Source organism: Rhyacophila brunnea, unplaced genomic scaffold (assembly GCF_057557595.1).
Source record: "Rhyacophila brunnea isolate RB1 unplaced genomic scaffold, BYU_Rbru_1.0 scaffold_6, whole genome shotgun sequence".
Lineage (NCBI taxonomy): Eukaryota > Metazoa > Arthropoda > Insecta > Trichoptera > Rhyacophilidae > Rhyacophila > Rhyacophila brunnea.
In genome coordinates, this window is record NW_028233276.1 from 28,493,806 (window position 1) to 28,511,903 (window position 18,098).

At 28.6% G+C, this 18,098-nt stretch overlaps 1 protein-coding gene across 4 annotated transcripts in view; it reads left to right on the forward strand.

Moving 5' to 3' along the window:
• The window catches only part of LOC147065495 (atrial natriuretic peptide receptor 1), a 303,943-nt gene that overhangs the window by 163,440 nt on the left and 122,405 nt on the right, over positions 1-18,098 (forward strand). For all 4 annotated transcript variants that reach the window (XM_085956505.1, XM_085956506.1, XM_085956507.1 and 1 more), the window contains exon 4: positions 54-264. In XM_085956505.1, the coding sequence (XP_085812631.1) occupies positions 54-264 (211 nt within the window). The remainder of the gene's footprint in view (positions 1-53; positions 265-18,098) is intronic.

Consider the following 18,098-nt stretch of genomic DNA (forward strand, 5'->3'; position numbering starts at 1 on the left):
ACAATCACCAAGCTCCTTAGCGCTAATCAGAATAGGATTTTCTCCCGGCCCAGGGATTCGGTTGGGACGCTTGCGGCATGCTTTACCACAACCACGGAGGATCATCTGCAAAAGGGAACAGCCTCTGCTATCTGACCCTGGCTGCCGTTCACACCGTCCTCAATGGCGCAGCTAACAATATTCCGGTCAAGTCTTTCGATCAAGACAAGTCTACTCGAGAGGAGTACATCGATATTCTGAGAAACATGTCGAAAAACGCAAGAAGTGAGTATCATATTATTATAAAAGGCTTTTCTTTCTCCTATCTAGATTTCACGTAGTTTTAGACCACTAGTAAATTGTTTTAGTTTTTAATATAGGTAATAATAAATATTATATCGTGAAATTAATATTATATTAAAGAATCTATGGAGATGAATCCTTAATACTATAAGTTTAACCAAAATAAAACTAGTCTTGGAGCGGAATGCAGAAACATTTGTCATAACTAAAATTTCCTTAGTAGAAAACACTATGCAGAAACATTGACCTTAGTTAAGATCATTTCTATTGAAAATAATACCATATTTAAAAATTCTCTTTCCTATAGTTTAGGTAAATTATTTTATAATTGTTAAACGATGACAAAAATATGACAACTGCATTTTTGGTAACACTAGCGTCAAGTGTCATTATATCATCTGGCATCTTGTATTTCTGCGGGCTGGCGTATAAAAGTAAAATAATATTCTGCAAGTACATGCCAAACGAATTAATACTATCAATATCCATATTGAGATACATTGTTAAATGAATTTGAGTGTATGGACCTATAGTGATGATGTATCTATAGTCTAAGGTATGGACTGTTTTATAGACATGCGAATTTATTTTGACAGCAGCTGTCAGTGGTAAATGGTAATACAGAAGGGGGCGTGTTCATAACAAAAGTAGTCTATGGTTAAGGATTCCTTAACTCCATACTCAGTATAGTCTATAGTTAAGTCATGCTTTTCGGCAACTTATCCTTAGGATCAAAATCTTGGATTCTGCATAGGGCTCTTAGTCTACCAATTTTTATACTTACAGCAAATAGAAAAAAAACTCAATGTTTGAAACATATTAAAAATGTATTAACATTGTGATACATATGTAATATGTATCACAAGGCCCTACGTTTACATGTGAAACATCAGCAATCTTTTCTCGAGAGAATGACTCACTGTAATAAAAAGTGCCAATGGAAAAGAGGAACATGTAAATTAACGAATAATAATGGCTTGAATTAATAAACATATAATTTAAAAAAAAAAAAAAATAGGTGTGGATACTTATGTACGCGCGTTAGAAGTTATACTTCTTTGACGTAACAAAACAAAAACAAAACTTGTTTTAAACTAGATTTTTTGACTAGCCCTTAATCATCTTGTTAAATTACACACTCAAGAAAAAGGACCGCTTATTAGAGCGACGTTGGTTTATTTCTATACACTTTAACTTATATTACTAAATTATACCAACTGTTACTCTGACGTTTAATTGTTTGTTAACGTAAAGAATTACAAATGGCCGACAATAATAAATTCGCTGCCTAGGCAACGGAACAATTCTAAACTTTATTATTATACTGTATTATCGTCACGATTGAAGTATCATACTGTGGCGTAAAGGTAGTGCGTTCGGCTGATAACCGAACAATCAGTGGTTCGAATCCAAAAGAGTGCGTTTTTTTTCGTGTGAAAAAATAAATTATGTGTTACATGTCACATGCCAAAAATACACTCTGATCTGATTTTCCAAACGCTCCAAAAGAAGTATGATTTCAAAAACTTAACATAATACTGAAAGGTAAAATTATGTGAATCTCTTCAGATCCGCAGTAAGAGGCCACAATTAAAAAACAATAAATTTGGCCTTAGGCCGCCCAACAGCTGGTTGGGTTGGACCGACTTGAGCATTTCTTCCCTTTCCATACACGTATTTGGATATTCTCTGAGGTTGTTGTTTGTATGTTATATCTCTCCGCTACATGAACATGTAGGTCGATTGACAAGTTTGAGCCCATAGAGCGTGTCAGAAAATCCATAGTGTAGTGATCGTGTCACATAAGGTTCCATCGTCTACAATGGGCAATATACTAATCCTTTTAATTGGCTCTAAAATATATTGTGAATTTTGACCGCCTAGTAAGAAGGTTTCTTATTACGTCGATTAAGTTATTTCATAAATATGATGTAGTATAATCATATGTTCTCTGTCGAAATTGCTTATCTTTCATATTATCAATTGTGCTATTTTTCTATATCAACCTTCCAAACTCCTTAAATACTTCACTCAGTTTATATGAAAATTAGTAGAGTAAAGTTTTTTTCCTACACTTCCACGTATTATTTAGACTCTATCTCTATAATATAAGGTTTTCTTCAATATCTTTAGAATAAAACAACAAGAATTTATCTACTACGACATTCGAACACACAATTTTATTCATGTCGTCAGTAGCAACAATTCTGACACTCGCTAATACTCTATGGATATACATAAGCACAGAACATCAGTGTATTAATGTGCGATTTTTAATATATATCTTTTTATATAACATTAAAATTATTTATAAATTATTTTATATTCGACGTGAAGAAATTTAGGCTACCACTTAATAAAATATATTTTTATTATTTTGTTGATTATATTTTTATCTAATGTTTTAATAATGAAATTTATCTCTATCTTTATTTCTACAATATCTTTGTTTTTTTCGTAATAACTTGAAATTAACATAGGTAAAAGTATCCTTTATTATATATATATATATATATATATATATATATATATATATATATATATATATATATATGTATATAATGTAATCCAAGACAATAAAATAAAAATAAAAACATTCACAGAATAAACATAATTTTCAATTATTTTATCTAAGTGGAATATCAACATGTTCCCAAACTTGAAACGTTGACAATGCTATAATGGAAACTTGATGGGTTGTTAGCTATTAATTTATTTAAGTGCCCTCGAAATCAAATATATGGTCGCTCTTAAGAGACATGAAAATCGAATAAATAACAAAACTGTGTTATCGGCACTTTTTGTAGACGTCAATCTTAATAATACAAAGAAAAGGTTGTCTACAAAAAGTGTGTGGGAATGAAAACGAATTTCTAGTATTTATTGTAACATGTCAGTTCACAGATTTGATGCAAAATATTAGGTAATAATTCAGATGACAAAAAAGTTGTGTTTTTTTTGTAATACCTCCAGACATATAAAATGAACTAGATACGTAGTTTTCAACAAACTGTAATCGATTAATTATGTCTATTATTTTGTTTTAGTTGTCTTATTGAGAATTATTACTTATTTAAAATCTTAGATGTCTCCTTTGATTGTCGTCTTTTCCTGACCACGTGGATAAATAAATGCAGAACTCTTTTGAGACATTTTTTAGATAACTGATTTTGTTTATTTCTTTAAAAGATAAGACATTTATCATCTTTGCCATCTTTTTCTATGATTGTTATAGTACAGAGATGTAAAACTTTGGTATATCTGAAAACTTATACATTACATATATTAAATTGTTCAATATTGTCGTCTTGTTTGCTTACGTAAATAACTTAATATTTTACATTTTTCGCGGAATCATTAGTCTAATACCACACCTCAAAGGCATCGATATCATTATTAAATAAATTATTTTTTACATCAGGATTTATTTAATACAGAATAAATATTATGATATTCATATTTATATGATGTACTTCGACCTATGGGACCTATGTGGTGATATGCCATTTGATATTATTTGACGTTAAACGAAAAATTAATGGTCGATATTTATGGGGTAAAGAGTAAAAAATATTTGGTTTTTTTTTATTTACGATTATTTGAGAAGATTATCTTTCTTTTATCACAGTCGTAGATTCAAAAATACATAAATTTATTCTATTGACATAATATTAAATACCACGCGATTATAGCGTTCATAAATAATTTTAAAATTTATCTAATTCTTATTCTTATTTTCAATTATAATATTCTATTTGTAAGTATTCAAATTTTATAAGAATTTTACCATCATGAAAATTTCTGAAAATATGTATCAATATAAAATTATGAGAATTTATGTTTACGTGCAAGAATTGTGTGCCTGATTTTTTTAGTAGTAAAAGTTTATGCCTTCAGGTTATTTAGATTTATGTACAAACGTTTTTACAGCTCTTGATATAATTAAAAAGATTGTGAGGATACGTAAAATGAAATGCTGTAAAACAAATTTCGTGTTTTTCTGTCGCAAACACGGATGTGCCAAAGCTCTTTTTGAAAGTCACGCTTTAAAAAAATGTACCGTTTATCAAACAATTGCGCAAAACATGCCGAAAAAAGAGATCTGAAGAAGATGATGTAAAACATACAACCTTGTTAGAGATCTCACCTTTTACAACCAAATATTCACATTTTCACCTCAGGCGAAACAATGATAAATGTTTCACATACTATGTTAGCAACGTATCATAGCTTGCTTTGGAATTTCACTTAAGAAGATGACAACTCCGATGTTTTTTCTTTTCACTTTAAAATAGCATCTTCCTTATATAACACTATATAAAAATATTTGGAAATTTAGAAAGCGCTTCAGAGAGTATTGTAAGATACATTACGATGGCTTAAAATTCAATATTGGTAACTCCCCCTTTTGACAACTTTACAGAAGAGAGAAAAAACTTAATATTTTGTTATTTTTAACCTATTAAAAAAAATTAACATGGCAGATTATTTATTTTATCAAAATGAACATTATTGTGTCATAAAAATAAAAATATAGATTCATTTTTTTTTTTAAAGATTTATCAGTTAGTTATGTATTTTAAGTGCATGTTAAGTGTTTTCAAAATTATTTATTTTAAATATAAAGAATGTTACATTCTCAAATTTTGTTAATTATTTGTTGAAAAAAATGGTTAATTAAATTATTAGCAAGTTCAAGTAAGTTACAACAACAAATCTTGGAGTGATCCGTGACGTTGGTTAGTAATTTTATTAAATTATACAATCCCTATTTTGATTTCAAATACAAATGCCGATTGCCAATAGTAACTCAATTTGAAAAGCGATTCAAAGAGTATTGTAAGAGACATTAGTTAAAATTTGTGGCAATTAGACCTGCTGGGTGTCGTATTTTTTCAAAAAAAAAAAAAAAATTTTCTATTGGTTATATTTTTCTTCTCAGAAATGTTTTCAAAATTATGTATGTTACGTTAATTGTAATTATGTAACAGGATACGTATATTATCCAAAAATCAATATAAGTATAATAAAGGTTGTTTATAACAAGAAATCATTGATAAACAAGTATTGCACGTATACAATATTTTGTATTGAAAATATATTAAAATAACTTTTCAATATTTTAGAATCCTCCTTGAATATTTTATGAAAAAAATCTTGAAATTTTTCCATATCGTTCATAAAATCTTGCATGAAAAATGTGGCTCAAAGTAAAAAAAAAATTAGATTTATTATTTATCTCTTAGAAATGATTTTAGATTTAACGCAAATTTATTGGTTAAAAGAATTATTTATAACTCAATTTGTCAAATTAAGGTGGCCATCATACTCAAATAAAATGAGATGACCGAGCGTGATTTTTTATAATGAAATACTTGGTATGAGAAAATTCAAATTAGGAGCACATTTTTCAGTTTTATTTTTCGAAAAATTAGATCACGCAAAGACAAAATATTAAGAATAATTGGAGTATAAATTACACTTCAGAATGATAATGTGGGCAGGAGACATATTTTACAGTGTAGGTACCTACTCAGAATAAACTTGAAAGTAGATCATTTTAATTCTGCTAAGTATGTCATGATGACTTTTTAAAATTAATAACTTCTAATAGTACCTATATCTTACAGTTTAACTGCTAAGTAATTTCCATTCTACAAAAGTTTTATAAAGTGAAATTTTTTTGAATTGTAATTATTTAACGTTTAATTAAACGTTTTCAATACCTTATACTTTAATAATGTATATTTAAAAAAGCTTTTATAAAGAACAGTAGACTTAAAAATATTTTGCATCGCATTTCAATCATACAATGCAAACAATTGGGATTGTTTGATGAATTTTATTTTTGTTAGAAACATAATTTAAAATTCATATAATTAATAAATATTTTTTCCTTTGATAAAAAAAAACAAATTATACTTGAAGAATAATACTTTTAAATTAATTCAAATTTATTTATTTTACATACAATTAACATGACAAATTAAAAACTTAAAGCGTTCACGCTATGAGATAAAGTGGGTGTTAACATTTTTAAACAAAAATACAGGGTAATGTGACAAAATAATAAAAATAAGAAAAATAAAAGTACATGGAGGCACACAGAGTGAACTAAGTTGATAGACCCTATCTTAAAAGCTTATAAAACAACGTCCACCTAAATTCACCCTCACGTAAGTGGAATATTTCAATATCCGAAGCGATTTGATTAAAAATAGTTATTGCCCTCCCAGTTGGCATCACTAATGGCAAGTTAGTTATGCACATTGGGAGAGCAAACAACGGATGCCCTCGATTCCTAAGATAACTATCAGAAACACACAAGCTAATACCACCAAGAATGGCAGAGTTTAATTCATACTTATATGTAATAAAAAGTATACACGTCTTCTTCTTTAACTCATGCTTATACGATAGCCACTAGGCGTTTCCACAATTAGAAAAATATCAATTGTTAACTTTACTGCCAAAACGGTTCGATCATAGCGGCATGCACGCCCACGACGTATCATTCCTGGATTTGGCAGGGAACGAACGTAGACGGGGAGAGGGATTTCTTGTGCTCGGTAACATCTTCTATTCTGACCGATAGATGTCCGATACCAGCGTCCCCATGCCCGAACCTTCCCTGGATTGAACACCAAACTTGCGACGTCCTGCTATTTACGGTAAAGTGTAGCTGTCGCACATATCCTTTACGGAAGTTAACGGTCTTAAAATTGGTCTCGACCTTGATAACCTTTGACCGTCTGACGGTTGATCGAAACATCAAGGATATTACACTTTTGTAAAACCTTGTCCTTAGATTCTTCAGTCGTAATTTTTGTCACCCAGACCTTTTTTGCCTTGATTTCTTCCTTTTTTTTTAGTTATATGCGATGGTATTTTTTTACGAACATTTGCGTCTTCAAAATTATTATTCTGCATTTTATTTCTAGTGAGTATTATTTTTACCCGCATTTTAATTCTCTATAAAATATATTATACGTCAAGTTACTAAAATGCTTCATTAACAATATTCTACCAAAATATTAATTGCATAGCTTTACATTTTAATATATAATAATATGTAAAATGGTATGTAAAAAAATATTGTAAATAAATAGTATGTTTGCTGGTAAATAAAATATAATATGGATCTCCACAGTGTGAAAATTATATAAATATGTTTTGACGGATATTACTACTGGTACTTAAAAAAACAAAACATACATTTTATTCCAGGATGTCTGTCACTAGTATGAATATCAGGTAAGGCTTAAGGGCCCACATGCTCAGCGTAGGTCAAAATGGAGCTTTTATGGTATTTTCAGAGCATAACCCTGGACATTCCTTAAACGTTGCAGATAATCTATTTATATAATTTTGAAGATTTATTATCCTTTATATTTATGTTAAACATTTGATAACTATATAAAGTATTTTATTTACATAAAATAGTATTCTTTTAAACCTTTCGATCTAATGTTTGAGAATATAGTCATGATTCAGTATTAATAAATCTAAAAAATCTTAACACCACTGCACATGGACGTACTAAAATATGACTATATTCTAAAACATTAGAGCGAGAGGTTTAAAAGAATACTATTTTATGTAATAAAAATACTTTATGTAGTCATCAAATGTTTAAAATAAATATAAAGGATACAAGGAATAAAATATAAGGCTTCAAAATTATATAAATAGATTATCTACAACATTTAAGGAATGTCCAGGGTTATGTTCTGAAAATACCATATAAGCTCCATTTTGACCTACGCTGAGCATATGGACCGTTAAAAACAAGCTACAGAAATAAATGAAAATTTATAATAATGATTTTACTGTGATATAAATATTATGACGAATAATTGATTAGTTTAGCATTCATAAAAGGTATTTGTATTACAATATTTTTTTTCACATACGTTTTCCGACAATAATGCGCTCACAGAATAAATTTATCTAATCTTATATATCCTTATAGCACTTTAGATGTGAACCTATTTCTGTAACCTAGTTTCTTCTCCATTATGTCCCCAATAAAAATAAACGCCCTTTTAGTCCATTCATTATACAAAAATACCGACGCAGTTTTCCTTTATCTTACAAAAATCCACACATGTATTTCCTTAGACACTACATATACCGTTTCAGTAACAATTTTTTACAACAACAAAAAAACTTTCTAGGTGTATCTATAAATTTATCATTTTGAGCATTTAATTTATTATTTAAATTAAGTTTTTGTGTTTTTAATACCATATATTATTATCATAGCATACGCGTAATTATCGCAAAAATGGTATTATTTGTATTGTAGTATGTAGTGTTTTTAGTGACTTTGATTAATTTATAATACCTATATAAAAAGTATTAGCTACCTATTTTTTAATTAGATAAAATGATAAATAATATTCTATTGTTTGCAAAATATACTCGATTTCTGTAAATCAGCAAACGAAGTTAAATTTATTTTTTTATTATAATAATTATCAATTCATGGTGAAAATGCATTGTATTCATATTTAAATAAAATAAAATAAATACAATATTTAATACTAATTCTACTTTTTAGTATTATTTTGGTCACGTTTCGTCCGCTTCAGAAGGACTAGTAAAGATTATACAATAAAACAAAATTTATACTAACCAACCAACAAAAAAAACAAAAAATATTTTGAGTTAAATAGAAGAAATATACTATTCAATATATATCACTGGTCCAGAATAATATTAAAAAAGTGGAATCAGTACTAAATATTGTGTGTTATTTTATTAATAATAATTCATTCAAATAGTTTTTAATAAATAAATATATTTCATTATAATAATTAATACACATGATGTTTATAACTGCTTCGTAATACTTTTATTATCAGTTATTAAAAAAAATATTAAATAGAAAATATACTTCTAATAAAATATATTCGTATTATTATTATGTATTAATAAACTTATATACTTATAAACTTATACTTAAACCAAGCATGTACTATACAAAATATATACATAATTTATACATCGAATTCAAAATGATAGTGTGTAACTTGTATCTAATTATTGGTATAATATATAATTACAAATTACTTGTTTGGTAGCAAACAATAAATTTAATGATCGGTTTTACAAACATCGTAAATGTGACATAAGAAGATAAGAGCAAAAAACGGAAGCAAATTTACGTTATGAGGGTTCCGTCAAGGAAGAGTCTTTTGTACTATTTATAGACCTCTCTTCTTTTGAAATCAAAATAACAATTGGCAAACAGAATGAACAAAACAAGCTAATTAACGCTAGACAAATGAAAAATACTCCCAATAATGTATTTTGTTTATCCTTCATTATTTCCTATTGATTGAATAATACTTTTTGTTTAAAAAAAATAGTAATTTGAAAAGTAACAATTACAGATCATCAAAATATGTAATTTACACTGGTATGAAGTATAGCATTTTATGGAATTGTATGTTTTTTTTGTTTATTAAATTATTTTTTAATGTATGAAAATATACTATTCTGAATGATAACGAATTATAAAAATTTATATATTCTTAAACAAAACATTTATTCAGGATTAGATAAACATTATATCATTATGTAGGTAGGTATATAGTTTTATTAACATTGATATAAGTAGCAAGTATTAATCTATAATGATGATAACATATTAAAGAATATTTACATATTTAAAAAACAGCTTTGTCTTGATTTAACCTCATCGATAATCGTACGTAATATGTATTTTTACGAACAAATATTTGTCTTAACGTAATAGATTTTTACTTTCCACTAGCAGCGTAAACTGAAAGACCCGCGTGTTTGGTCCACCGCATGTGGTCTATATTCTATGGTATTCGGACACATTATATTTTTGTTGAGTAGATGTTTCTTTAGAAAAAATGAGATTCACACCATTACCCCACCTTTTCCTGCGAGCTTTGCGACTGAGGGTTTCTAAATTATATAATTAAATTGAAAATGCTTGGAATCCGGAAATATTGTTTATTGATTAAAGTTATCGTATAATAAAAACAGCTAACGATTGAGGGCTCTGGAAACAAAAACGACTATTTCCATTCTCGTAAAATCTTGGCAAGTCAATAAAAATGTCTCATTTCTTTCTTATGTATGTAACTTCTGAAAGAAACTATTCTAAAATATTATTTTATCGTATTATATATACAACACTTTAGAATAGCTAGGTCTTTTGTTTATAATATATAGGTACCTATAAGAAAAAAATATACATTTTTATTGACTTAAAAACATTTAATTTCAAAATATTCCTTTTTCAGAGCTTTTTGATAATTACCTATTTCTTGATAAAATTCAAAAAATATGTTTTGTATAAGAATAGTAAAAAAGTGGTATCCGTGAGGGACGAGTGTTAACATGTCGCTTATGAAATCATGAGTCTTGGGTTCGAGTCTCGGTTCCGGAAAATTCACATGTTGTTTTTATGTTTTACCTAGAGCATGGACTTAATAGATTGAGTGAGTGGTTAATATAATGTAAACTATGTTAAAAAAAACCACCATGCTGGATTGTGGAACCATAATTTAGTTCGAATAATAAATGTAAAATTATCAAAATATTTGGAATATATAATATATATTATAATATTCCAGCTATGTTCTCGTAAACTCAAAATTATTGTAGGTAGTAACCATTAACTAATAATTACTATTAGAATAGCAGTACTTTTGGCTAGAGGTCAGAGATTAAGTAAGCGACTCCGGGCTTTGTTGAACGAGTTATGTTCTGATCCCTTTAACCATTGTCAAATGAGCCCAAGAATTATTAATTATTTGATACTGTATTAATCAAGGCAATTACTATCGTCTTGTAAGTGGTCTGAGAACAAAGTTTCAGTATAACTTTTTGTTCCAATATACCATCATACAAAGTTTCTCTCAAATAATTATAGTTGGTCTATATTTTTGACGAAATATCTTTGTATAAATTAGTTTTAATATCAGGGTATACTAATAACACATCAATTAGAACACATTTTATAAATATAAAATCGAATTTTGAAAGAAAAAAGGGCGTAACCTTCAGTTTTTTTTCAATAGGTTCTATTGCATAATAACGTTGTATACGTCTAAATCTAAATACATGCTGTATCCAAAGAATTTAAGTTGCAAATTCCGATTTATTATCTAAATTTAGCTAGCAAATAAAAAAAGAAAAATGGGAAAAATGACTTAACCATCATTTTTATTGTTTTTTTTAATCAACTCAATAATTAATATCAAATTAGAGATATAAAAACCAAATTACTAATTAATTATCATGTACTTCAAGGTTATGTTTATTCTGTATTTTTACTTTGACCGAAAGCCATAACACAAACGTTTTTGTGGTTACTGTAAAATTTTATTTATGTGGATTGCGCCTTGTTTTCTTTCCACAGTCCAAATGTATATCATTTGCAAAAAATAAATTGAATACACTCAAAAGACGTTTTTTATAAAAATGTACAAGCATTTTGTAAGTCATTAGTCACCAAAAACTATTAAATAATGTTTATCAAGCCTGTACGAAACAACTTTAAAATACGTAACATGAATGCGTATATCTTATTAATAATTAAACGACATATTTCGAAAAGGGTATATTTTTAATGGATGGATTTAAAAACACAGTCTGAAACAATTATTTTTAAATTATACATGTTATATTTGATATTAGGCAGCATGGGCACAGTGAATTCTGAATTTTAAAAATGAAATGTCAAAAAAAACTTCAAAAAAAGTTAATCATTCAAATAATTATTTTATAAAACAGCTTGCTTCATTCAAACAAAAAATAACCATCATATTATATACTCAAAATTATTATTATAGTTCAGCATCAAATATATTTTTAACCATATATAAATGGTTTGTTTTTAATGATGATTATGTACGAGTGAGTACCATAAAAACTTTGCAGCCAAATCTGACATGCATTTATAAAAAGAAAATTAATGAATGGTTATTTTTATAACCTGATACCTGCATAATGTAAAGTTACATGAAGGTCATTTGTATGATATTCAATAACAATGCATTTTTTATTTGGCAGTTCAATATTATAATAATATGTAACATTATAATTTTATTATTCAATGACATTTTTATATGATTTATTGCTTAGTGATTATAGTGGTAAAAATAATCTAAAATTTTAACGACAAATAATATTATCACCACTAAAACTCACAAGACCTGACAAACAAATAAAATTACGTTTTTAAAGTACTCCCTCGTTAGTAAAATAGCACGTGTACACGTGTATGGTTTTACTGGCACTAATAAAGTGGAAATTAAAATAATAATTACTGTTTATACGCAAAAGTGCTGACTGCCTCGTTAGTCTCATCCTTCAAGCATAAACGAGACGCTCTGTTGTCATTTTATGGTGCTATTTGACAGGTTGTGAAAATTAGGAAATGTCAATATGCTTTACGCGGTGTAGTTTGTATTTTTTCCGGCAGTTTTGCCACAATCGTTCTACTGCATATGCGCATACGTCATGCAAGATTCAACTAACGCGTGAAAATTCAGAAGCTGCTAAACTTTTTTGATCTATGCATGCACGATAATACGTTTTCACATTTACATTATCTCGTTATCGTCGGGACAATACGTACTGCCACTAGTAAATCCATGCACATGTAAACGGGCTATTACTAGCTTCCTGTCTAGTTTTCTATATTTAGAATGTCTTTATTCGTAAAATATTGAAATATTTTTTTAACGAGACATTCAATATTTACATTATTTTCTGTCAATATAGCCACGACACTATGAAATGTATTGTTCAGTCATATTATTTATGCCAAAGCTGTTTAATACAGTACCTTTTCCATAGTATTATACATAGAAACCATGTTCTGTATACTATCATACTAAAGTACAAAAGGAATTGTAAAATATGTATTGGAAGTAAAGTAATTTAGTAAACTCCGCCCAGATTTTTTTTATAGTTAGATAATTACTGGGAAAATATCGTTTGTATACTATACTACAAAAAATAAAATTTACTTAGTATTCAGGGTTATCAAAAATAATTTTCATAATACTTATATGACAATATTAATATTTAAAAGTAATTATCATTTCATTATAAAATATTGGATAAGATTTTTTTTGCAAGCAAGAAGTTAAGATATTAGAAAAACTCTGCATAACATATTATTATATTCTTGAGACGAAAATCTCATTACTCATCCTTATTGAAGATTCTATGTAAGCTTTCTTTATTTACTTTCATTATTTTTTAAAGTCCTTATAAAAAGTCGTACGCTTTTTATAACGACCCTAGAGAAGAAAAACAAAAACCAAACATACTCAGTAATATGTAATTAATTTACTTAGCTGATTTTATTTATATTTTATCATCTTAGACTTACGCAGTGCTTTTAATATATATGATATTTTTTGTGTATATTTGATTATATTATGACAGATAATAATTTCTATTAACTTTTTATACCCATAGTAAATTTTAGAAAAAAATATCAGTTCTTTGGCGAGCGATATTCCAATACCCATTACCGTTTACATATAACCTGGCGGTATATTATTAATATCTATATATAAATTCATTTGAAATTCGTCAGAATTAAAATTCAACTTTCATGTAAAAATATACGTTTTTTAGATTTATGAAGACTAAATATATTTTTTAAACAATTACACATTTTTTGTTTCTTTGTTAAACACCACAACAGGCAGTGAAGCCTAATAATTACTGTGGAAAAACTTCCAGTATTGAGGAATTTACATATTAGCTTATGCAAATAAATTTCGGGAATCAAACCCGGAGCTCCCAGATAGAAGGCAATCGAAGTATCCAGAATATAGTTTTTTGCTTCGCGAACACCGATATCATTGTGGCGTTCCTTCCACGGATAGTTCGACATAATATTTGAGCAGGTTAAAAGCAAGAAGACTTCTCTTCATCACTTACATATTAATACTTACGCATAATAATAATGACACAATTTTGATTAAATTTTAGCTTAGGTTATTTATTGTAATTTAACCATTTCAAAGAGTGACTATGGTGCATTTCAAAAATGTAGAAAATTTTTGCTTTTTACCTACTCATTTATGGACTTAAAAAATGGATACACTATTATTTGAAAGCATCTATATTATTTTAATATTTATAAGTGCTCTTATCGTGAACGAAGTTAGTACATTTCCTTCGAAAATAATATGTTTTTATTTTAAATATTTATTCTAGATATTCATGACAATTTTCAAACATTCGTTTTCCAAAAAAAACTTTGTTATCTTTCAATCATTATAATGTTGTTATCTAAAAATTAGATGTCCAGACGTAAATTCAAACCAAGAGAACATTTTAAAATATAGTTTTTTAATATAATTTATTCGAATAACATAAAGGCATATCAGATGAAAAGTATACAACCTAATAGTAGATGGCTATGTATCTGTCTTATGTTAAAAAAACGTTAGAAAAAGTTATGTGAAACTTAGAAAATTGACCAAAGTACCCATAACTTTTAAGTAATTCAGGTCGGGTTATACGTGACAGAGGGCAATATTAATTTTGAATGTTAAACTTTCTAGCCAAGTATCCATGTAGAAGAGAACTTTGACAAGCGAACGATGTGAAGTTTGATATTGAAATATCAATATTCTCCTTGTTGAAATTTAATTAAATAATTAAGATTTATTACATGTGTCAAGTATTATACCAATATTACAATATATTAAAAGTAAAACTTGCCGATTTTTATACTACCATTATAACAAAGATTTAGTTTTGTTGAAAACTGTACGTGACACTAATGAATAATTATTTAGCATTATTTAATTATTATATGCAATTATTATTTAGTATATCCTTCGCATTAAAAATATTGGCGAAAATTAGGCGTCAGTTTAAAACTATTGAATGTCGTTAGGATGCGTATCTGATGAAGCTTTGGCATATGATAAGGTAAAGGAGATAATAGTCGTTGTTGCTTTCGTTGTTGTTTGGACCCCCACTATATAGTATAACCCCATCATCCAGTGGAGTGGCGGCCTTCCCATATTTTGATTTCTTTCTGGCTTGAACAGAAATTATTTTTTTTTCTTAATGCATTATAAAAAAATGTTTCATTAACTATTATTAATAAAATACATTTGGGAGTCGATGAAGCGAATAAGATAATATTCGTTATTGCTTGGATATTTGTATGAGAGTGTTTATTTCTCGGTACATGCATACAATAACACTTTAATAAAGATAACAGAGTGAGATTATAATCGTGGATAATGATGTACAGGTGAGATCGATGTGATCAAGAGATTGATTATATTAATGAAATTAGTGACTTGATTCGAGTGGAATGACGGTTTACTATGTCGAGCGAAGAACTCGCGATAATAGTAGTGCATCGTGTGACGGACTCGGTGAGTGAGTGAAGATTCATACATTGTCTTTCTAATTTATACAAATGCAGTCCTTACATTACAAGATATATTTTCGCAATTAACAATTCATATCAGACCCAACTGGTCTAGTTGTGATTAAGGAAATGATGACTATTATTTTTGCTCTATTGTTTTGTTTCGACAATAAAACATACATATTAAAGTGTGTCACTCATTTATTGCTGAGTGGTATGATTGCCACAAAGCATAATATAAGCATTCATATTATAAAGGTAATACAACCAAAGTATTTAGTATACTGGATACCAAAAAGATATCTGAAGGATAATATACGTTACTTGCTGTAGATACTTAGTTCAGATTTTGGAAACTAAATTCAATTTAGCATTGTTTTCTGAAATTATATTGTATCTCTTATAAGAATAATTATATATTCTCAATAATTAGTATAACTTTCTTCTTCTTTCATCCTGTCATGCTCCAGCACTGGGGCATAGGGTAAGCATAAGTTCGCGCCACTTTTCTCGGTTTATCGCCAAATCTCGCGCCTTACGCCATGCCATATTTTTACATTATAATTATTAGTTTATTCTGCATAATATGTGTTACTTTTTAAAATAAATAACATCTTAAAAACAAACACGCAGATAAATATCAATGCATATCAAAATGGTTTGAATACTAATATTCGTATATCCAGCCACACCTTTAATATATTTAAATTTAAAAAAAAAGTATATCTTGCTTAATTATTGAATCGACTGTAGATTATTGTATATTTCAATTTCAATTTCAATTATAGTATATTTTTCACGTGTTTTTTGATATTTATTTGCCAAAGTCATAATGACATTAAAACTCTTTGTAATAATAATATTATGAATCCAAGAAAGACGTAATACAATGAATCATACTTGCTTAAATTACCAATTACACAACATCGGAAATAATAGTTTATAAATAAGTAGTTGGAATACTTTTGACAGTAGTGACAACGTAAGACTGTGAAAATTTTCTATAGCATTCTAAAATATTGGTCTAAATCGCAAACAAATGTTATAATATAAAAAGGTTTACAACATAGTAAGAAGTAAACATTTTAGGACTCCTTTTATGTATGTTACAAAGTCTTATAGAAATTAAATATGTAGTTGAAAATAATTTGTAAAATGTATATTTAGTATATTTGTTTAGCTAGTAGCGTATCTACCAGCAAATAATTGTAAAAATAAAATTGTGTGTGTTTTTCAATCTAAATATTTCCATAAAGAATTTTTAATAAACATACAGCAAATGAGAGAAAAATAAATAATGATGACCATAGGCAATAATCAAATGTTTTTCGAGATGAAAACAGAACTCGAGTAAATTGCGTGACATTTTGGCCTCAATTTCAACACTCGGTGCCAGTGGCGCACCCAGGATATTATATTGGGGGGGGGGCAAGGAGGAGAATGTAAATTAGTCCCATAGGCTCTTTTTCTTCTTCACAGCCTAATTTCTCGTTTATCGGTCTTTTGTCTATTGCACTCGGTGTACCTACACCATGGTCCTAACATCCTGAAACGGGCCCTCAGGCTAGGATATTTGGCGGCCCCCCTACCTACCGCTAAGATTAAAGTCAGTGTGAAACACTAAATTAACGTTTTCCCAATTGTGTTTTAGTTCAAATTAAGGGTACTTATACGGTGGATTATTGGCGGTTTTTAATACATCTACTTTAATAATGGAGCTGTCGAGTATCGACACATAATAATCAGAAAATATATTGCACAATTATATAAGTAATTGAAAATGGTCATGGCCATGAAGAATAATAGCGCCGCAGGCGACTTTTTTTACTTTTAAAGTTAATTTATGATGTGTGTTTATCTCACTTATCTGGTCAACTCGACACGCCGGGCCCCCCATAACCCGGGCCTCCAGGCTAGAGCCCTGTCAGCCCTCCCAAGCTATGACCTACACCACTACGGAATTCGGGTGGAATCCGGGTGGTTTTTTGACAGTTCCATTAGGGGTTGGGTTTCTAAAAAAACCCGACATTTGTATTTCGAAATTTTGTGTTAGAAATTAAAATCTATTTGTCTAAGCCCAAAGGTATAGTTTATTGGCTTTCAATTACAATGTTTAAAACGGGGGTTTGTTAAAGTTTGGTAAAAGTTTAAAATGTTTTAAAATGGGGGTGCCAGGGCCCCTTGCCCCCCCCCCCCCCTGGGTGCGCCACTGACTGTTGGTCACTAAAGACTAAAATTTTTGGGGAGGTGAGCCTTGAATTTTTATTTTCTAATTTCGGGGGCCCGTGGTATGAAAAAGTTTGAGAAACACTGGTCAAGACTCAAGAGCTACAATATGTATGCCAAATTCCACCGAAAAAAATGTTCTTTTGATTTACACCACCGCCGACTGTGGTGGTTTTAGTCGTTCTTT